We start from the raw sequence: 23,701 nt of genomic DNA on the forward strand, positions 1-23,701 counted from the left end.
CCGTGGATGAACTTCTCCCGCCCCAGCCTGGCCCAGGAGCGGGATGCAGGCAGGTGGAAGAACAGAATCCCTGGACAAGCACTCCCTCCTCCAGGAGAGGGACTTTGCACAAGATCACGTAGGGATAGGACTAGTGGGAATGGCCTTTAGCTGAAGAAGTGTGGATTTGAATTGGATATTTGAAAGAAATTCTTCCCTGCGAGGGTGGTGTTGCCCAGAGAAGCTGTGGCTGCCCCATCCCTGGCAGTGTCCAAGGCCAGGTAATAAAATAAATAAAAGGAGCTGCACTCTGGAGTCAGAGCTTCAGAGTTACTGAATTTCAGCTTTCTCCTTCAGAAGTTACATTGAGAAATATTGCCTGTTTCTTTCAGCTCTAATTTGAATCAATAATATTGCAGCCTGTGGTATGCAACTGGTATTAAAATGTAATAACTAAGCACCTTCAGCAGAAAATCAAATAAAGTGGCATTAAATCAACTGATAGACACCTCCCTCCTCTCACACCACTTATTTGAAACAGAGAAGTTGCTCCTAAAGGGGGCTGGCACAATACATTAAAGGCTGATTTTTCCTGCCCTCTCCATGGAACATGAATATCACTCAGCAAGGCAGAGGGAAGATTTCTGAGGTCATTAGCATCTCTAAATAGTGAAAGGTCCAAACTCACATCAAATCGTTAAAAAGAAGCAGAGATGCCACTATGGGGGGGGGGGATAAATAATAAAAATATATATATATATATATATGAGCAGACTTTTCATAGAAAACAAAATAATGCTGCCTCTTTACACCTATTTAATTTCCATGTTAAAACCTCCAAACTTTCCAGGGTATCAAGTATCTTCTACTGTCACTGACATGACTGAATTTAAGAGCATTCTGAATTTCCACAGAAATTGATACTGACAGTACATTTGTGGCTAAGCAGGCACATGAATCTTTGTGTCCAAATTACCAAATTATTAACTCAAATAGGACTATAATTATAGAAAGACTTCTTCCAAGTAATTCAATCTAGAAATATTTCTTCCAGAGAAGAATTCTCCAACTTTGGAAATTCAAGTAGGTAGGACACTGACTGACATGAATTGCTATCAATATTGATTAATCCAATAAATTCTTATTTCTAAATACACCGAGCTGTCCTTGTACATTGTTATTTTCCATAGGGTTAAAAAAAATACAGCATTTCAAAGAAATTTTAAGTATTGGCTGTCAGGAAACAGCTTTCAGAGCATTAAAAGCTTGATCTAAAAGGTAATTCTAAGGGAATTAATAGTTTGATCACAGTCACTTAATTGTCACCTAGGTACTTGAAAGGTTTGGATCAGGCTCTTAATGAAAACTTTCAGGTGACTGAAACACCACTGCCAAAGCATCTAACTGATGTATTGTTAGACATTCCCTATTATAAAAGAAATAATTACTCAAGTAAAATAACAGCAATTTGTTCCAATATAGTCCATTTTTGAATCTCTGATATTAGGCCAGGAAAGAAAATTTAAAAATGTAAAGATATACTTCAGGTTGACTAAAAAAACTTCTACGGCAACAGGCTTCCTTTTTCTTCTTCCACAATTATCTTAAAATCAGCATTGCTCAGGTTTACTTATCATATTTTGGGAATTTTTCCTTAAAAGTTTGCAGAGACCCAGGAAACTTTTATAGCAAAATCCAGCCTGGCTGCCATTAGGTGAAACTTTTAAAACTCTCTCATTCTCTGCAGATACCAAAAGAATCAGACTCACAGTAAATGTAGGAGTTGGAAGAGAACATTGTGAGCAGGGCAGGAGGTCTGGTGGATGCAGGCAGGGAATTCCCTGGCCTTGGGTTTGGGGTATATCTGAACTTTCCAGCACCCTTCAGCTGAATTCAATTTATAGGAGAAAAAAACCCAAAACAATTCCTTGCAAATTCCACCTGTAGGTTAAAACTGAAGCTTTTAGGACTGGGGCTTTAATTGCAGAACCCCAGACTCTGGCTGGCTCACAGGGGAAGTGCTGTAGACAGGAAGAAAATGTTGTTTTCATCCACAGTCCTGAGCATCCAAAGCCTTAAGCTAGTTTTGCTATTTCCCCCCCACAGGAGCAAAAGGAGAATGTTACCACCAGCAAATTTATTTTGCAGGTTTGCACGCCTCTATCCAGTCTCTAAATTCCGTATTTTTTCTACATTGTGGTTGCAGTGTGGTTTGGAACTGATGCACACACGTTTATTGACGTGAAAAAAAGAAAAGAGCAGCTCAGGGAAAGTCCGTCACACCGAGCTAAAAACGTTCTGCATGCACGTGCCTTCTTTCCTTAAGGAACATCTTTATATTTAGAAACGAGCTAATTACGATTTCTTGCACCGTTTTGTAGGGAACAGATGGCCAGTTCTTACCTCCTTCTTGGTGAATTCTGGTGCGTGGTCATTTTTGTCGTCGATAAGGATGGTGGCAGTGGCTGTGCCTGTCAGTCCCACATCCATCCCACCCATGTCCTTGGCTTCTATAACCAGCTCATACTTTGGGCTTTCCATGGTCTGAAAATTAAATTTAAAAAAAACAAAACAAAACAATAAATAAAAGGAAAGGTTAAGGAAAAAAACTCCACAGAGATAACATAAAATTTTTAATTAATATTAAAATAATAATTTTTTTTAAAACCCCAAACTTTATTTGGCCTAATAAAACATAGCAGAGGAACAGGTCGGTTATGACAGTTTTACGGAAACACAAGCACAGCTTTCTGTGAGATCAGCTGCTACCCTGGAAACCTCATTTGCAATCCAGCATGAAGGTGAATATTGGTAAACAACACATAATTTATCCTGTTATTTAGGAAGATTAGGAAAGAGGTAAGAAATTAAAATATACTTGCTCTTTAAGAGTAAGCTCTACCTTCAGTGCACCAATATTTAGCAGCTTGCTTCATCAGTGTTATGATGGGTACATAATTAAATACTAATGTCACAATCTACATATAAATTTACTTTATTAAATCCCATTCATTCTGGGTATTAGCATTTAGACGGGTAATCTAAGTTTGCTCCACTGCTAGAAACAAAAAACCTGATTCCAAAATGGGCAGAGATTTACAGGGTAGAGATTTATTGCCCAAAGCAAATGTGCAGAGTGATATTATTGATTTATATCGCTGATATCTGATTGCCACCTCATGGGTACTTATCTGTCTGCCCACCTACTGCAGAACCAGACAGCACAGGCCCATAGCAAAATCCAGCTTAATTTACTCTCATAAAACACGGGCTTAATCTGGAAAAAAACTCCATTTGTCGTCAGTTCTGCAATGGGAATGGGCCAGCCTTTGGAATTCTCGTCTGTCCCATCAGGGATGGCAGCAGAAGAGTTTGGAAGCAGCTCTGCCAAAGGGAGATGTCCTCACCATCAGAACCTGCACCCGTGGAACTCGTGGGGAATTCTGACACGGATTTCCCTGGGCAGTTAGGGACGTTAGGATGAGTTTTGTGTGTCTGCCTGGAACGGAACCATCCGCCCAAATCCCACGAGAGCGGCACCAGCACAGGGGGCACAGAAGGGGCAGTGCTGCAGTCACCTCTGAAACTGCTCGGTGAGAACATTTCATTGCCCAGGAGAGCTTATCCAAACCCTCCTGGAAAATAAACCTGGATCCCACGGGGAAAACTGCAACCAAGCCATTGCCTTTGGAACCTCTTGGAACTTTTGGAACTTTTTGGAATTTTTGGAACCTTTCGGAACTTTTGGAACCTTTCAGAACCTTTTGGAACTGTGCAAGTGCCCTGGCTTTAACATCCCTCATCCATGTCCTTTATCCAACACTTTTCCAGGGAATGAGCAGCAAGGACAGAGCCCAGCAAAGCAACCCCTTGGGTCACCCAATCTGCTCTGTAGCCATGGCATTTGGGAGCTTTTCCCAAAGAGTGAATTTTGCATTGTATGTTTTCCTGGGCACATCCCACCATCTCTCTTTTTTTTTTGTGGAGAACACGTGAGAAGGAGATTCCATCTCCTCAGTACGTAGATTTTGAAGAATTTTTTAGGCCAAGAGAGATGCAACCACCTCAGCTGCTCATCAGATCAGCTATTATGAAACAATGTATTTGCATGGAAAGTCAACAAGTCAAGCCAGAAGACAAATTTTGTTCTAAAAACATACGGACTGCTAGGAAATCAGATACCACTGCCTCAAAGGGGATCCTAAGAAATGTATTTCCTGAAATCTTACAACATTATTCCATGAAATTCATCTCAGAAGGCAGCAAACCAAGAACAGGAATTTGATTTATAGCATCATAAAACTATACGTGAAGAAGTATTACTGACAGGTCTGCAACACAAAGTCACGCCACGGAGGGGAACTAAATTTACAGTTTTCATACATTTGTTTTCTAAAGTGCATTGAAACCTGAATGAGACTTCTCTCCCCTCCCCTTGCTGCAACTTTTTCATTATTTTGATTAGAAAGTCATGATTATTGTATGGAAAACTTGCAAAGCCATTTATCACTTCATGTTTATAACCCTCTTTGCTCAGAAAGAAGCCCATTTTTACTCTCAAATTAGCCTTTTTTTCCTTTGAAAGCCGTCCCATTTTCTATTGAAAGCAAGCCCTTTTATGCTGGAAATTGTATCTACTGCAGCAGAAATGCCTGTGACAGGAGTCCAATGTTTAAGCTCGCACAAAATGTGAAAAACATTGAATTTTGAGTAGTATTTCATATAATTATGAATACTTCACACTTCCCTGCTATGCAGCACTTCCTACAACTCGTTCTGACACCAAATATTTGCTTTGTTAGAGGGAGCAGCTGCTAACAGATGCAAACCCTGAGCAGAGGCTTGTTCCCATCAGAAGCTCTCTTTACACTCGCTTGTAAAGAACCTTTCAGAATTCTCCTGCTTCCAGCCCAGCTGAGCCAGGCAGCAGCAGGGGTCGTATGGAGCAGAGTGATTTACCAGAAAAAGGGATTTCTGCAGACAGAGCAGGGATGTCTGTGCTCCCAGCAGCTCCATTCCATGGGGATGGTTCTTCAGAGGGGCTGTGCTGGAGGTCAGGGCTGTTCTAGAAGACCTCGTGGCGCCTCCTCAGCATTTCCCTCTTCTCAGGGCTCAGATCTTTGACCCCCTGTGGCCTCTACCTCCTTTTCCTCCCATCTTGTGAGGAAAAAGTGCTGTTGGGAGGTGGCAGCGGAGGAGAACAGCCTTCCTTCCCCATCTCCATCCCTGCCCAGCTGCAGGCGAGCAATAAACGCAGCACCCAAAATTTTTGATGGGGTCCCAAAATTTGTATAATTTCTGACACCACAGAGACTCAGACATGTCCCACCAAGTCACTAATTGTCACTAAACCCAGACCTGCTCCTAAGTGACCCAGCCACAGCCTTGCAAAAGCAACCCAATCAATACCACTTGGACAGTGAGATATTAGCGACAGAAATAAACCCCAGCTCTCCACAAGTGGGATCTGCAGCTCCGAAGGATAATGGATTATTTTAATAAATGAACATCGAGTCACTGCTGGTGTGGCTTATTATTTATCAACTGTGACTTTGTGGAGTGTGACAGTGTTGAGAGGGTTTGTACAATTCCAGCAGGAGAACCATTCCTTTCCCCATAAATTTTCCCTTTAGTAACTCCGCCACGGCGGGGGTGACACTGCCAACTTGTGTGGATTGCCAAGGAGGTGAGCTGTGTCCTGAGTGCTTTCCTTCAAAGGTCCCCTCCCTGCCATCATCACCAGAGTTTACATTCCCATCAGATCCCACTCCCCTGAATCACAGAATCAGAATCACAGAATCACCAGGTTGGAAGAGACCTCCAAGATCATCGAGTCCAACCCAGCCCCAACACCTCAACTAAACCACGGCACCGAGTGCCACATCCAGTCTGTATTTAAACACATCCAGGGAGGTGACTCCACCACCTCCCTGGGCAGACCAATCCAGGACTTTATCACTCTTTCTGTAAAAAACCTTTTCCTAATATCCAACCTGTATTTCCCTTGGTGCAGCCTGAGACTGTGTCCTCTCCTTCTGTCAGTGCTGCCTGGAGAAAGAGACCAACCCCACCTGATCCAGCCACCTTTCAGGGAGTTGTAGAGTGATGAGGTCACCTCTGAGCGTCCTGCTGCCCTGGCAGAGCTGGCTCGGCACCACAGAGCAGGGAGAGCCCAGCAAAGGCACTTTTTCAGCATTCAGCTTCCTGACAAAGCCAGGAGCAGCTGATCACAACCCAGGGAAATAAACAGTGCAGTGCAGGCACTCACAGATGGAATGAACCAAGGGAGAGCTCTTGGGTGATGCCGGATGAAACCAGATGGTGACGGGCTTCCGCTGGGTTTTGATCTTTCAGTATTACAGATACAATAGAAGGTTATCACGAGTGAAGAGAAGCAAGCCCTGGCTGGCTGTATTTCACAGCAGCAGCAGGAACAGCCCAAGCCTTGGTCTGGGCTGTAGGGCATCCAAATTCAGCTGGTCTTGGCAGCACCACCAGTGCAGTGGAACTGAAGATGTAAGGTGGGAACCAGTGGAACTGCTTGGGTGATTACAGGGAAGCTTTAGAGCCCTTGAGGCTGGGATTTCCTGCAGCAGAAGGACTGCAGTCACTTTCCCCAGGAAGCCCCCACCCCAGTATTCCTCCAGTGCCCCCCTGCAAGACATCCACAGATTGCATATTTTGGACAGGGCACGCTCAGTACCAGAACACCAAAACTTCCTTTAGTTCTTCAGTCCTCATCAAGAAAAATAAATAAATAAATAAATAAATAAATAAATAAATAAATAGATAAATAAATAAATATTTTATATATATACCCACACACACTGGGGAGAATAGAAATTCCCCAGATTCCCAGAAAGTTGCTGAAATCAAAACAAATTGTGTCTGGGAAGCAAATAATACACAGAACCTTCAAAATCCTTGCAAGGGTTTTGAGGATCCTTTCAATACTAATTATCAATAGAGAGTTCTCTGACTATTCCATGGGTATTTGTATTTCTGTAATGACACAACACTGCCTCTACTCTTCTGTTTATAATTTTGTTTATGAACTATGTATTCATGCATAATATTGTATCAGGAGTGTGCTGCCATATCGTATTTGGTACTAATGACTTTATAATATAATGCTAACCAGAAAGAAAAATTCTTCGGATTCAAATAATTTCAGTTGGTGCTAAATAAATGCTTGTGTTCATTTAAGATGATAATTGCATATAATACATGCTGAATATGTCTTATTAAGACATAATCAATGTTCTTGTTGAGTAACAATATCAACATTGAATCTAACATTATCCCAGAGTACGCTTGTCAGAATTATGACAAATGTAAAATTAAAAAAAGTGAAGCAAAGTGACTATTAGCAGCTCTAACAGACATAATGCTTTGATAATTATAATATCAGCATTTATTTTAAATGCCAGTTGCTGCTGCTTAAATAGGGCGAGATACACAGAGGCTTTGCATTTAGAGCTTGAATTACAGTTTGATGAACAGAAAAACCCAAACTATTTTGTAACATAAATCCTCTTTAGCTCACCAATTTCCAATTTTTTCATATCATAAAGGAAGGTCTACAGTTTAATCACTGTAATAATGTACTTCTGTTATGAAGAAAATCAATATCTATTTACTACCCGTGGGAGATGTGGAGTCCATAGGCATTATCGGGAAGCAAAAGGAAGACTGAATTTTCTCCTCCAACAGTAAGCATTAAAAAAAAAAGGAAAGAAATTACTCCAAAGTGTTGAACCAAATTGGTTTCCTGGCCAGAGTTACTTGTTTTCCATCATGAAGAAATCCATGACTCTTTAATATATAAGGTGTATAGGACCAAGACTTTAATCCCTCAAAACTTACCCATTTATTTTAAATTACATATAAATTTGCACATTTAATTCTTCATAATGCTGGCCTAACCATAGGACTCATGTACATGGATGAGTTTGTTACATTTTACATGAAAATACGGGAATTTTATGGGCATATTTTCAACAGTCTGTGTAAAATTATAAGTTTGACTGGTGTAAAAATCAGGATTTGGATATTGAATTAATATTGCTTTTTAGAAGGCTGTACACATTTGCATCTTGGCTGTTATTAGTATAAATAAAAATATTAACACCACTTAAGGGAGTTTCCTTACATGTATGATGATATTCCTAAGAATTTCTCCTCAAGGAGAGATCACCAACCTTTAGGACAGAACAATGGCTGAAGCTTGGGTTTAGTCTGAGATATTTCCCCTTAAATCACTACTGTTAGTTAGGCTACTACAAAAATGAGCCCAGGGAAGAGAGCAAATATTCAGTATTCTAAATAAAAACTTTCATTGTTATAAAAGACGCAACACCACTGAATTTGGTGCCTCCACACTGTTTTTTACTAAAGATATTTCCCTGCATAACAGAGGGATGTTGATTTGCAACAGCTACTCACTAGATGTTCGTGGTTTGGGAAAAGGATCATTTTCCATGGCAGCTCTGCTAGAAGTATAAAGTGCTATAATAATTTTTAATAGCTTTGGGGAGTAAGAATCACAATGTTCCAAGGAAAATACTTGCTGTCAAATATACTGAAATCACCCTTTTCTTTTTAAAACACAAGCTACGTCTCAGCTTCCCTCTTAGACCAATGTATGTAATTTCTTTTTCTTTTTTTCCAAAAAATTCAGTAGTTCCTCATAATTAAACAGTGCTGCAGAAATTTTTCTCTCCAGTGTGAAAGCATCAATTACTATGTAAGTTCGTGTGCTGATTTCAGACCACCTAATCACCCTCATTATTCCACACTCAGAGGTGCCAGGAGTACAAAGACAACGTTCCTCCCACCCAAACCCTCTGTCAGCAGCAGACAATGTCTGGAGTGAGGGTCTGCTCCCCAGGAATTGGTTTGGTTGGAGAAAAGACAACTCCAGTGTGGTCTGTGAACAGCTACAGACCCTGCTGCGTGCAAACATTCCATTTGTGGGGTCACTGACTGTCCCTTGCAGGGGCTGTGAAGAGCACACACAGCCATCCCTGCTGGGACAGAGTTCCTCTGGGCTCAGAACCCGTGGCAATTCCAGAGTTCACAATTTATGGCAATTCCAGAGCTCAGATTCCATGGCAATTCCAGAATTCACAATTTATGGCAATTCCAGAGCTCAGAATTCACAACAATTCCAGAGCTCACAATTCACAATTCCAGAGCTCACAATTCAGGACCACCCGGAGCTCAGAACTCATGGCAATTCCAGACTTCACCATTTATGGCAATTCCAGAGCTCAGAATTCACAACAATTCCAGAGCTCACAATTCAGGACCACCCGGAGCTCAGAACTCATGGCAATTCCAGAATTCACCATTCAGGGCAATTCCAGAGCTCTGAATCCATGACAATTTCAGAGCTCAGTATAAACAGTAATTTCAGAGCTCAAAATTCAGGACAATTTCAGTGTTCAGAACTCATGACAACCCAGAGTTCACAATTCATGGCAATTCCAGAGCTCACAATTAATGGCAATTCCGGATCTCAGAATCCATGGCAGCTCCAGAGCTCAGGATTCACGACAATCCAGCTCTAGCAATTAACGGCAATTCCAGAGGTCACAATTAATGGCAATCCCATAGCTCAGGATCCATGACAATCCAGCTTGCTTGCTCCCCTGCCCTTCCTGCAGCCACAGGATTCTTTTGGAAGAGGAACCATGGAAATCACGGCACCACTTCCCGTGTGCTGCATCAGAATCCCGCTTTCTCAGAGCCTGCACCAAAGGGAGCCTCCAGCCCTCCCTGCACATGCAGCACTGAGTATTCTGGTGCTCTAAATGGTGCCTGGCACTACTCCTAATCCTTACAGACTCTAAACCTACCTCTGTTTATACTCCCATTTTTGGGGCTGTTAGAAAACACTGTATGTCACCCACGTTAATGAACCGTACCCCAAAAAACCCCCCAGGGATGGACTAGGCTGCATCATTTCCCCGGTGCTTAACATTTTCCAAAGCTTCATACAGAACTCTGCAACAATGTTAGAAAGCCAAAACGTTTCCAAAGGCTTTTCCATTAAAATCAGAATGTATGGTTGGAGACATTCAGAGTCTGACTGACAAGTGTAGGAGGCACCATTCTTGCCTGTCCTGATTATTACACTTCTAAAAAAAAAAAAAAAAATCTCACTACTACTACACAATCTGCCAAGTTATGCCTAATTATATTTACAAAGGTAACAATTTGGACAGAGCACATGAAAAGAGCCGTGTCTCAGAATAAATAAATGTCTGCATCAGGACACCTGGCTGGATGAGGGAAGGTAAGAAGCAGTTCAACTTTTTCACCAGGACTTTCAATCTGGGTGTCTCCACCAGCAAAATCTCAAGTGAGCTGTCAGGAGCACTCAAGATAAGAATTCCTTTCTGTGTTACAAATATTTACTTCAACAAAACGCTCTTTTTTCCCCCCCAAATCACTGTGTTGCTGTAACAAATGTTCACTTCAACAAATCAATATATTTCCCCAAAAACTGGTCTCCTGCAACACCCAATCAGCTCTATTTGCTCTGTTAATTATATATTTCATTTTAACAGTCGTAATTTGCAATTCAAATAATCCACAGGCCAAAAGGTATTTGCTGAAAAAAAAGGTCAAATAATTTTCAGCTATTAACATATTAGAGATGTACAATCTGTTTGCAGACAATTTGTGAGGAGAAAAGAAGGCAAAGTTGTTCTAATAAATTATTAGTTGCAAATTATTGAATCATTCCTAGTCCCCGCCATAGGTAGGAATGAGTTTATTTAAATCTAGAAGTATGAAAGTAGAGACAAGTTTCTCCTACACAGTAACCTCAAATGGCTTTTGGTAGAGACAGCCTTTCAAATATCTCTATGCAAAAATCCCAGTGCCAAGAGAATTCCCTGAGCATGTGGAAGGTGTAAAGGTCAGATGAAATGGATCAGGACAGAGATGAGCGACGGAGTTCTGCTGGAACGCTGAGAAGAGAAATCAGGGGCAAACCAAAAAGCGTTCAAGCCTGAAAAGATTCTCAGGCTGGAATAAATCAGCACAGCTCCACCAACTTCAAGTGGACTTCCCAGGTTTATCTACACTTTGATTAAGCTTTAACTTGCCCACTTTGTGAATGAAAAACCGGCAGGTTCCCACAAACCAGAACCCACGGTGAGAGGCTGCTTCCAAAACATCACTGCACCAAAAACATGGGAACCAAAGGTCCCAGAACACACACTTTGGGAAAAAGTCCCCAAATCCCCCAAAAGAGGAGGGTGAAGGTGATTCTTCCTGCTTTGTACAATCACATAAAAATCAGGGTGCAGTACCCACAAGAGGGTGCCTGTGTTTGTGCACCGCAGCCCCCGGGCACCGGGGACAAGCCCAGGGCACGGACCCACAGGCGAGGGGATCACCCCAGGCTGTAAACGTTTCGTACAGAAGGAACTGAGCAGCGCTGCCCTTGTTTACTGGGGACAAATTGCTTTCCCAAATGCTGTGGCCGGGAGCCGATGGCGCTTCTCAGTGACCCCACTGATGAACACATTGGAGCTGCAGCCCCAGGCCAGGACAACCCTTCACTGAGCAAAGAAACAAAAGGCTGAGATTCGAGCAGCACTCCCCATGCTTGAGATTGCTCCTGCTTGAGTCTGACTGAGGGTCAGGAAGCCTTGAAGTGTTTCCTGCAGGCTTTGGAGAAGGATATCGAATGGCCCTGAAGTTTTATCTCCTTAAGGTGCTGAGAGGCAGATTGGAACAAGGCAGAGGTACTGGGTTTATGCTGAAGGAGGGCAGATTTATATCAGATGTGAGGAACAAATTCTCCCCTGTGAGGGTAGGGAGGCTCTGGCACTGGGTACCCAGAGAAGCTGTGGCTGCCTCTGAATCCCTGGAAGTGTCCAAGGCCAGGCTGGACGGGGCTTGGGGCACCCTGGAATAGCAGAAGGTGCCCCTGCCCACGGCAGAATACAATGAGCTTTAAGGTCTCTTCTAACCCAAAACATTTATGATTCTATGTAAACTTGGGGTACTTCAACTTAAGGTTATTTTGCATATTTTTCTTGCCTTGTAAACCCAGCTCTGAACCAAGCAGCCAACCTGGGCACAGCTTAAACCCTGACAGCACAGACCCCTGTGCTCCCAGCACTTCCTAGCACACAGTTCTGAAGGAATGCATTGCAGGAACCTGAGTGAAACCCAGTGATCCTTTTATGATCCTCTGCCACCAAGAAATCCATCATCTCACCAGAGCTGAATTTAGATTGACCAAGTTTCTCCCTCTGAGATCTTCCTGGATTCCAACGCAACCCTCGCTCCAACCTACCTCACCATTCCGAGACATCTCAGACCCACACAGAGCTTTCCTTCACCTTTTCATCAAACAGCAAATCCTGTTGGATGTTCAGCTGAGTCAAGAGCATTGACATGCATCCAGCTGACGAGAGCAATGCCAGGGAAGCTGCTTGACCACGTGCCCAGGCAGAGTTTGTGTGCGCTGCTGCTTCTCTGCCTCTCAGGACACACCTCTGGAACTGAACCTTCCTACTGCCTACACTCTTCACTCCACTTTGCATCACTGAGAGGGTGGCAGTCGAATTTCTTCCAGCTGAAATTCAGCTGGAGGGTATGCTCTGGGCCCCACCTATTTCTCACAGTCCTGGAGGCTGTGACACCACAAGAGTGTGACACTCACAAGACCAGGATGAACCATCTGAAAGAACCTCTCGCAGAGGCTTCTCAAGGAGGTTCTGCACCCTCAACCACAACCAGCACCTCTACACCCACAACAGCTGAGCATCCTTCCTGCGCCCTGCTGACACTGGAGGATGTGAGCCAGGCTCTCTGTTTGCTAAAACAAACCAGGCTGCGACAGGATCTTTGCACAGCAGCTGTAAGATAAAAGTTTCCCATGAGTTACTATTTATAAACATCTAACCTGGTATTTTCTGCCTAGGCAATAAAGGATAATAAGTTTTGTGATGCCAGCCTCGTGCCAAATTTTTAGATGATGTGTTACTGGATGAATCAAAATGCGGCTTACTGGGTTAACATCAGAAGTCACATTCTCACCAATTAGGCTCACTTAGGGGATATTTCCCGCCCTAAACATTCCAATTCCCCCACCAGAAAGCAAGGTGGTAAAGGTCAGGATGGAAATTGTGTTTCTGCTGTGTAATCTGCTTTGCAAATTTGTATCAGTGGTCAAAATCCCCTGAAAACTCAATTACCGACTTGTTACGACAACCGTACATCAGCAGGCCCCGGCAGACAGAGGTTATTTCTAAAATTAGTACCCTAATGCAAAAAGCATATCCTGTGATTCCAGATGTACAGCCTTTGCTTGATGTTTATATTGTTAAATATTAATGGCAGCACTGTCTATTATTTCAGGCAAATTATCAGGAACATAATAGTCTAGTTAAATAGGTGCGTTGTCAGTTGGAGCTGGAGGCGAAAAAAACCCTCTGTGTCTGTTTGAATACCACATTTCAACGTGGTATTCTAATCAAAATAGTCATCAAATGTTACTTTTAATCACTATTATAATTTTTCCTTGAACTTTCATTTTTTATGCAAATCTTATTTTAGAGTTTAGTGTTCTATTGCCGGCAATAATTCCAGGTAGCTTTTGAAAGAGAGGACCCTGCTGAGAGTGTAATGAATCAGTAAATGATACCAGCTTTGCTTGTGGACAAAAACAATTCTGGTGGCTGCATTTACATTCTCATTGGGTGCTACCTGCAGAATATAAAGCGGCCTAATTCTAAATCATCCAAGGGAAAATGATGCAAAATGGATTTCAATTACACTATTTCTGTTTTACCAAAAAGCTTATCACACTATGGGGTGAAAAATCAACCCCTCCATAAGATTCGTGCTCTGATGAAAGATGTGACAATGGAATTTTACATTTAAAATTTCTCCAGTCAATTTCATTCTTTTCTTTCTTACTCCTACGCATCTTTTTATCACTTCTTTTTCAAGATAAAAAAAAAATAATAAAATGCCTTTTTTGGAAGCCCTGCATTTTCTGCTTCAGTTAAAAAGTTCTCTTTTTGCTAGACTTTCACAACCCTACTTTTGTTTTCTAAGAGCATCTGCCAACCAAAGAGCTCCCCACCATCATCCTTAGGGCAGGCTTTGTCTTCTTGCAGCCAAACCAACATTTGTAGGCTATTCTCACTTTCAGACTTAGCCTGTCAATGCCTCATGCAGATTTTGCACCGCAGTACAGTTGCTGCTGTGAAACAATAATTTACATGACAGAAAATATAGGACAGGTTGCTCAAAAAAGAAGAAATAATACTGCAGTATAAACTCGGCTTCCCTGCTGCGCTCATGCTACTCACTGTCAGAAATTTCTGGGGGCCTGGTGCTCTATAAAGTAGTTTTATACACAACTTTCCTTTAGGAGAACTCCCAAGGCACGCAAGGAAAGCAAAACAAATTCTTGCTAATGTGCAGAATTAAGAAAGCAATGAAGATAAGAGTTAATGACTGGGAGAAATCCACTGGTTTTGTATTAAAGGAGGACAAACTGCAATTAAGTGAAAAACATGTAGCACCACGAGGCAGAGGGGAGGTGAATGCAGGAGGTGGGACACGAGAGGGGGTGAGCAGAGGTCAGGGAAGGACAATGGAGAGAGCTCAGAAAGAGTTTTGCAAACTCCAAGCCCCACTTCCAGGCAGTTCTTGTAGACTAAAAGCAGCAAAGCCAACAAAGGGGAGAACGGTATGGGAGGCACTGGTAGCAGGAGAAGTGGGAGGAAAGAATAGCTGAGCCCTTTGAAGGACTGGGAAGAGACGTCCACAACATTATTAAAAGAACTTTTCAAAGCCAGGAAGAGCTGAGCAGTGGATCTGAGCAGCGCTTCCATACCCAGCCCATCCTGGAAGCCCTGTGCCTGAGGGGCAGCTTCCAGAACCACAGCCCTGTCCTGCTCCTCTCCTTCCTTGCCCGGAAAGTGGAGGATTTGGATTTTGCTGGGATGTGGAATGCTCTTTTAATGCTCCATTAAGAAGATAAGGTAAAAGACAAGAGAAAATACAAGTTCTTTACATTCTTGACTTGCATTAATTTACTTGCTTATTGAAAATCACTATTGAGCTATCATGAGTGTCTTTTAAAATCTGTGTACTGAAAAGTTAAAAAAATGGTACTATATTATCAAAAATATTATTCATTACTTCATATGTATCCTCTAGAAGACAGAAACCCACATACGACCAGCATCAGTGCAAGTTATTTTCCATTTTAACACTACTTCATCATCTACCTGACAACCATTTGAAATCTATAGCTGCAGTCTGGGCGCCTCAGCTCTGCCAAATCCACGTCCAGCTGTTCTGGAGAGAGAAGTGTGCAGTCCCTGCTCGTGCTGAGTGCCTGAAGGGATCCACACATCCCTGAATTCCCAGTGTGGCCTTTGAGTGTGGCTCACGTGACACACACAGAACTGCAGCACACACAAATTCCACCCACAGCCAGAGTGTTTGGGTGAGCAAACTTGGCCACAAGCAGGGCAAGAGCTCTGGAAAGCGCGAAAGAAATCGGGTCAAAATCCATCCCCTCAGACAAACGTAGACAAATGGAATTTTGTGTTGCTGACAACTGCTGAAGATCTGCAATTAGACCAAATAAATGACCAAGGTGCCTTTTCAATTCTTTGCAGATTGGCATTCCCTGTGTCTGGAATGTGCACGGTGAAAGATGAAATTTGTATTTCCGGGTGTCCTCCAACACCCCTTGGTCCAACAGGACACTTGATACTGACCTCAACCAGCTTAAGATCTAATTCCTGCCATTTCTGCAGGCCACAGATCGTGTGACATTCTGGAATGCCCTCCTACATTTACTGAGCCCAAGAAACTTTTATTCACATAATTAATTTATACGCACAAATCTCTTGCTGAAACCAACACTGAGCTGCAGGATCAGGTTCATGTGCTGGAACTACTCCAAAACACTTCTGCAAAATGGGAATCAAAGCAGGCCCAGCAACCATAGATCTAATGGGATTTAAATAGAATTAATATTGAATACTAAAAATTATGGTGTGTAATCATAATGACAATTCAAGCTTAACAAGAGCGGCGCAGTAATGAATGAATTTAAAGCAATACACTTTCTCACTCTCAACAGAAGGGTTTGAAACTATGTTTCAATACAAATCCACTGTTTGAACGGAGATTAACAAATATTAGTCTCATTATAAATTTTAATATTATTTCCACAAACTTTATTGAGAGAGAAAGAGAAAGAAGAAAAAAATTTCGATTTCACAATAAAACTAGAAAATTGAATTCTCTTAAAAGCCTATCTTAAAAGTCACTTTAAGTTAAACAGATTTCCAGGGGCAGGAAATGCTGAGTTAACACTACAACAAATTGGAAGGGAGGCTACAAGTGAAACAATTAGCTTAATAAGCAGATGGAGAAGATGTTTCTAAAATTACTGCCTTTGTCAAATGTTCAGCATCCTAAGCCTGGTGAGATGCTGTTTATCAAAGCAGGAATGCAATTGCTGGTGAAAATGTGAAATAAAATTGATATTATTAGATGAACAATATTTTAGAGCAGGACTGCAGTACACAACTGAAAGTAAAGCAGAATAATAAGAAATCAGCACCTAGGTTTCTTCTCTGGGATTTGAAGGCTGGCAACAGATAATCAAGGAAGAATTCACTTATCTCACTTTCTTCCAGTGTTCTCCCCCTCCCCAAGCTTTGCCTTCTCTGCGTCTACCCTTGTTTCAAAAATATTATTTGCCTAAAAATGTGGGTTTTTTCTCGTGAAGGAGGACCTACAAAGGACTGTCAAAATGTGACAAATTTGGACTCCACTGATTTCTCTGGACCTGAGGTTTTGACTTGGGTCTAGGCCAGGGTAGGTAAAATGGATTTATGATATCCATGGAATTTATTAGACACATTATTTTTTCCCAAGTGATTCCAATTCCAGGGGGTGAAGAACAGCATCAAGCAGCACCCATTTGAGAGGTCATTCAGATCGTTCATCATCTTGAGTATTCCACTGAGCCCTCCCGACACAGAGATATCCAACACCTCGTTATTTGGGCCATTATGGAAATTTCCCCTTACAGCACACTTAGGAAAAGGAGCACTTTAAAGGAAAATGCCACAGCACCGGGAAAGGAAAATATGCAGCTTTTAAAGTGCCTCCAAACAGTGGCAAATTACAAAGCATTTTTTGATCATATCTTGCAGATTGAAGGATTATGTTGAATTTAATCAATGTTTTTGAGACATGGTTCCACAGAACCCAAGGCTTTTAAGCAAAATTTTACAAAAAATGAGATATTCCTCCATCAGTATTGAGCCCAGACAATTGATCCCTCTGTTGGATGGAATATAACATCTTCAAAACCAGCCCTACATTTAAAAAAACATCACATCCTGCCCTTAAAGTTCGTTTGCAGATGCTCTGCTTACCAAAGGTCAACATACTTGTTCCTGACAGCTCCAGAACCTGGCCCTGCAGGGATCAAAGGAAATATTATGGGATCTTTGGCTGGCATGGAACTGCTGGAACTTTTCCCAACAATCCCCAAAACAACTGGCTAATAATAAAGGCATCTCTGAATATAATTCTGTCCTCAAAAGGACCTGATGGAATGTGCAGAGGAGACTGGGCCAGGAGGGCTTCAGCTCCACTTGCACGGATAAATCCAGCAGGTGCCCACTTTGTACGTGCTGTTGGCATCCAGTGACTTGGGAATTCACATGCTGCTCTTCCATTTGTTGCCTTAAGTTTTATCTTTCATGTATTTCATATTCTGTGCTGCCCAGGGGTGAAGTTCTGAGTTCACATTCAGTGTCACTCAGCTCTCTGCACAGAGCAAGGACACAAAACAAATCCTTTTCCTGCTGGACACCAAGGACAACAAGACACCAACAGTGGCTAAAGGGAGGAACAAGAAGGATGAGACCTCACAGGCTGGAGCTGGAACTGGACAATTAAACCCCAAAATGCAAATGGACCAAAACTGATCAAAGTGTGAGACCTCATGACCATTTGTTCATTTTGTGTCCATCTTGGGTCCACCTTGGGTGTAGCCCTGGCCAGGCTCTTGTCCTGCCCAAGGTGTATCCTAAGACTTTTCTATAAATATCTGCTTTATTCCCTGGCTCTGTCCAGTCTCTGTTTCAGGTCAGCCCTCTCAAGGCACCATATTCACTCTTTTCCCCACACAGATAAGCTACCAGAAAATGCAATTTGATTATAAAATGAGACCTCTTGGTTACAGGTGGAAAAGGGGAGCAAAGCTACACAGAAATCCACACTTACAGTGAAGGGTACTGCAATAACTCCCACGTCAGCAGCTGTATAAATTCATGTCAATGAACATCTTTAGGAAACAACAGTTTAGGTTAAGTAACTTGAAAAAAAGACAAAACAATCAAGGCTTTCATCCTCACAAGTGCCTGTTTTATCAAGGCTTCTTTCCCCAAGCCTTGCACAACAGAGAGGCTCCAGCTATCAAAGGACACACCATTTAAATCCGACAGTGTTTCTCTTGCTGTGCAAGCCATCAGCATCGTGTGCAGCAGGACACCCAGAAGTAATGAAATGTGTCCTTACATGCAGAACCTGATGAGTGCCACAAACACCCACGGGCTGGATGCAGCACCACCCCACGGGCAGGTTAATTGATACAGCGATGGATGGCAGCGCTCCAGATCGTGCTGAAAATCACTGCATCTGCAAGCAGATCAAGAGCCTTCCAGCTCCTCATCTGGAGCTCCAAGAACTTCCTCCCTTTTAGTTATAAATGACAAGATCAAGGCTCCCTTCCTGCTTTTATAACAAACTGCACAATTCCCTTGCTGGCTGATGCACGTGTCCCTCGTGCTCCTCTCCCAGTCCCCACTCTGCCTGGCTGCCTCACAACCTGCAGCCTGCAAGGTCGTGTTTCCCATAAATCCAACGTCACAGGCAAAGAAAACAGCATGTGTCCTGCTCCTTTCTGCTGGAGTGGCTTCTGTGTTTCAGTGGTTTTCCTGTTGGAATATTTCCATCTTCCCTGAGTGTTTCAGTAAAATCAAGAGTTTAATTACCTCGGGAGGCAGCAGGGGTGGCAGGGTTTCAGATGAGGTCAGCTTTGTCACTGAAGGGACTCTAACTGGAACATTTGCCTGACAATTTTAAAGACAATAAGCTTTATAATAAGATATTTGCATTTCTAGTTTGGGTTAGGCACATCTTTGCTTATTGGGGCTTCTGAGGGAACAGCATTCACATGTTTATTTTCCTGACACTAACTTTAAAAGCCCTCTAAGCCTCTAGGAAGTTTGTTTCTACCATTTAATTGCTATTTTGTTTTTGGTGCAACAGGGTTCTCTGATGCTTACACAAAGGCTGAGACGTAACCCTTCAGATGCAGTTTTTACCTGGAGGACAACAGCTGAGCTTCGCTTGGGAAAGCAGTAAGAAAAATAAAACCAAAAATTTATGATCAACTTGCCCTAAATTTCTCAATGACCAAGTGATACACAGCTATTCCCCAGAGAGGGAATAAAAATATTCTGATGTTAAAGAGATCATCACACACACTCAGAAAATATTCTGTGTGTTTCAACCTTTGAAGGCCTGAGGAAAGACCTCTGTTATTCATGCTGTTGTAAGCTCTGTGTACCTTCCAATTCTTCATACAGAAAGCTTAATGGCCATGGATTATTTGCCTCATTGGTTATGGTGCTTGGAAATAAAACAATGGGAAATATTCATTACAATGCTCGCTTGTATTGAACTTCCACTTGGCTGAAGCATTAAAACAAGTTGCAAGGAAAATTAAACCTCAGGGAAAAAAAAAATGGCAGGTTTATTTATGAACGTGAGAGACAAACTAACAGCTGTATTCCTCTTGGTCTGCTGTGGTCATACTGTAAGAGCTCTCTGCTCTGGGCTTACTCCGTCTATCTAACAGGTTTTTGTTCTCTTCTATTACTAGGTGGCAGCCTAAGAACAGGAACTGGGCCCATGTGGGAGGTGAGATGACAAAGAAAAAAAACAGCAACAACAACCAAGACACCAAATGACTGGAAAGAATTTTAAAATAAATAAATAAATAATTCATTGTCATATTCAGAATGTCAAGAAGAATCCTTCGTGTTGTCAAATTTGAAGGTCTTAATGATTAGGAAATCCAAGCCAGACTGACTAAAGAGTAATCTCAGAAAAAGGTATTAGCGGAACAAAGGTTTTGGCTGAGGCCTACTGAAGTGAAAATTTACCTATAATTTCTTCTTCAGTTATTATAGATTGTGGCAGATAATTTTTTGAGAAACTTCTGCAATATATTTTGACCAAGCTAATATCAAAATGTCATCTCAAAATGGTACAGAAATATTCACTTCTATTATTTTATTGTGACTAAAGATCAGAGATTTATCAGTTGATTATAGTTTGCTGTGTGGAATCAATAACATCAAGCAGGCAGAATGATCCCTAAAAGCTTTCAATTATGCTTAGCTGGGAAGGTAAATATAGGCTTTAAATGAATGCGTGTGAAAAGTGTACACTGGATACCACTGGATATTGACAATTTATTAGCTGAATATTCACTAATTACCTTTTTTGACATGCTAATGGCCAGTGTTTCTGCTGTCAATAAGCCGTTTCTGTAATCCCAAAATCCTGCTGCAGGTCCACACTGAACTAAATCCACATCACTCAGTAAAACTGGTAAATTACTGTGCAGAAACTGGAATTCCTTAAGCCCTGGTTAGTGCATTTGATGACTGTCTCATTAATAACAGAGCAAAAATGCTTCAGGGATTTATGGTGGCAAGAACTGATGATTAAATCCTTTTTTAGATTTAAGGGTGGCATGAAAGTGCCATCTGAGATCCAGGAAGAGCGATAGGGATTTCGTCTTGCTTGCTTCTTCCTGAAGATAAGGTGACTTCTTTCCCAGCACTTTTACATTTCATCTCCAAAGTGAATTAATATTTTTAAAGGCCAAGCTTGTGGTTTCATTTTTCACTTTGACAGGTTCTGAAATGCAGATAGATTTGATATCATATGGAATATTTCTCTTGTTTTAGTTTAGTCATCTTTTGTTCTAATGCCGCAGAACAAACCACTGACTTTTCAAATGACCCTGTAAAAACACGAGATCACAAAACAAAGCTGTTCCTGTCCAGCTGGGAAATCACCTTCTCATCTTGAGGAAGCTGCTTTTTGTTCTTATTTTTTTCCTTTTCCAGCAGTTTCTTTTTAGTCTATCCTAGCAAGGGCTTTAACAACAAAGGATCTCTTTGAAGAATCCTGTTGAGATTTATAATAGTGAAAACCCTTCGCACCGAAGTTCAAAGGTGACACGACAACAAACTGCTTGTCTCACCTGTGCCCTTTCATTTTCCTACTTGGTAATTAATTTGGGAGGGGGTTTGCAATGTTAAAAGGAAACACCAAACACTGAGACGTAAATAATTCCAATATGCAAATATAGATGCTGTAGATAAAGCTATAAGTGAAGAGAGGGATGCCATGGACTGCAGGAATAACCAATGTCCTTATGTACATCAGGCCCCAGGAGACGGCAAACATTTCCCAGAGAACTGATTTGCTACTTTGAGGAGAATATTGTTTTATTTGCCAGGGGAAAAGATACCTTGCTTTCACTTTGGGAAAGAACTGGCACTTTTTAGGAAGAGTTCTGCCTCCCAACTGCCTGGATCATCCTGGTGTGCCCAGGGGAAGAGCTGATGGAATCCAAGCCTGCTGAGGTATTGAACTTGCACTTGTTTTTGTAGAGCTGCAGGTACAGTCTCTTTTGCCAAAAAAAAAAGAAAGAAAAATTTGTTTACTAGAAAATTGTCTATATAATGCATGCAGAAGTGCAAAGGAGGTGTCAGCAGGGTTTATCTAACACATGCATTAGGGCATTAACATGAATGTGCTGACTATGTAGAAGATATAATTTCCTGGTCTAGAAACTTGCTCTAAGTGCTGCAATTTTGATTCTAAATTAGCTATTAAATTATAATATGTGGTTTACTAAACAGTAATTAAAACCTAATTTTTATTAATGTTGTGAATATTAATCCATCCCAGGTTCATTTCTTTTCGATAATTCTTATAAAGCAATGCATTGCTGCTCTTCTGAATTTTTTTTTTTTTTTTTTTTTTTTGTGTAGCATTTCCTCCAAGAGGGACTGGAAAAGGTCCCTGTATGCATCCAACAGTTCTCAGTGTGATTTATTTTTGAGGAACTAACACCATATGGGCTCTCACAGCATCCACAGTAATGGTATTGGGCACTGGCTTATTTTTCTGTGCTGTTTTGTAGACTCTGAGGACATGAGGTGAATGCAAAACCTGCCTGGAAGGTATCAAAGTGATGGAGTATTAGTCAGGAGAAGGGAAAACTTCTCCAAGCCATGATTGACTGGGGATGTGTTTTCCTGCAGACATTTTACATTGCATAATGAAGCCGTAATATGAGCATACATTATTCTGTGTCTTCATTAGAAATTTAAACAAGTTGTAAGAGCACCGAGGATAGACCCCAATGTGCACAGCAGAGCTCAGGGGGTGATTTATTATCATCTTAAACAGAAGCAGAATTGGACTTGACACCGAAAACTTTGATTCACCTGCATCAAGACAACTGCATGTCACTAATTCCAGCATGGAGTAACACCCAGAATACAAATTAGTATTGGAACAGTGTTTACCAACTGCTTCAATTCGTTCTAAAACAACAGGCAAGTCATGACAAGATGGAAATTAATTAAAAAAAATAAAAATTTCTGGCCAGTATCTGATATATCAATTGCAAAGTCATTCAGTTGCATTGTATGGCTAAAAGGCTAAAATTTCATTTTACTTGATTAAACAGGAAACACAAATCAGATGGTACAAGACACAACACTGAAAAATTTATGTAGCAGCAGGAGAAAAATGAAGCACGGAGTATTTAGATGTTTCCCCAGGTCACAGAGCAAATTTGTGTCAGCAAATGATTCTAGAATCCTCACTCCCAAGACAAAGCTGTAATTGCAAATCTGTGCATCTTGGAACAGTATCTGATGCCTAATACAAAACAGCTTTTGATTTAGCAAAGACATTCAGTCCTTTGCCCTGCCCTGTGCAGGGAATAAACTGATGCACAAACAGATTTCTGTTTGGGAATAGGAGAATGAGAAGGGAAAGAGATTTTTAAACAAATGTCATGCATTTACTCAGTGACCACAGAGCCCAAACACCGACCTGAAATCCCTTTCAGCCACGGGCACCTTTTCAGCTGCTGCTGAACTTTGTGCTTGGGAACACAGAGCTGCAAACCCCGGCAGCACAGGCAGGACCCAGTGGGAAGAACAGACAGGACTCAGTGGGCAGAACAGGCAGGACTCAGAGGGCAGAACTGGCAGGACCCAGTGGGCAGAACAGGCAGGACTCAGAGGGCAGAAGAGGCAGGACTCAGAGGGTAGAACAGGCGGGACTCAGAGGGCAGAACTGACAGGACTCAGAGGGCAGCACAGGGCACAGGCAGGACCCAGAGGAGAGCACAGAGCACAGGCAGGACCCAGTGGGAAGAACAGACAGGACTCAGAGGGCAGCACAGGGCACAGGCAGGACCCAGAGGGCAGCACAGGGCACAGGCAGGACCCAGAGGGCAGCACTGGCTCATGCACAGATGGATGGCAAGGCTGAAAACCTGTTGGCACGTGTCTGTGACTTTATAACAATGACACAAGTT

General features: G+C 41.9%; 1 protein-coding gene across 3 annotated transcripts in view; it reads right to left on the bottom strand.

Moving 5' to 3' along the window:
- Positions 1-23,701, bottom strand: part of CDH13 (cadherin 13) — a 451,300-nt gene that overhangs the window by 80,025 nt on the left and 347,574 nt on the right. For all 3 annotated transcript variants that reach the window (XM_040075801.2, XM_040075800.2, XM_040075799.2), the window contains exon 8: positions 2,383-2,523. In XM_040075801.2, the coding sequence (XP_039931735.1) occupies positions 2,383-2,523 (141 nt within the window). The remainder of the gene's footprint in view (positions 1-2,382; positions 2,524-23,701) is intronic.

Source organism: Hirundo rustica, chromosome 11 (assembly GCF_015227805.2).
Source record: "Hirundo rustica isolate bHirRus1 chromosome 11, bHirRus1.pri.v3, whole genome shotgun sequence".
NCBI classification, from domain to species: domain Eukaryota; kingdom Metazoa; phylum Chordata; class Aves; order Passeriformes; family Hirundinidae; genus Hirundo; species Hirundo rustica.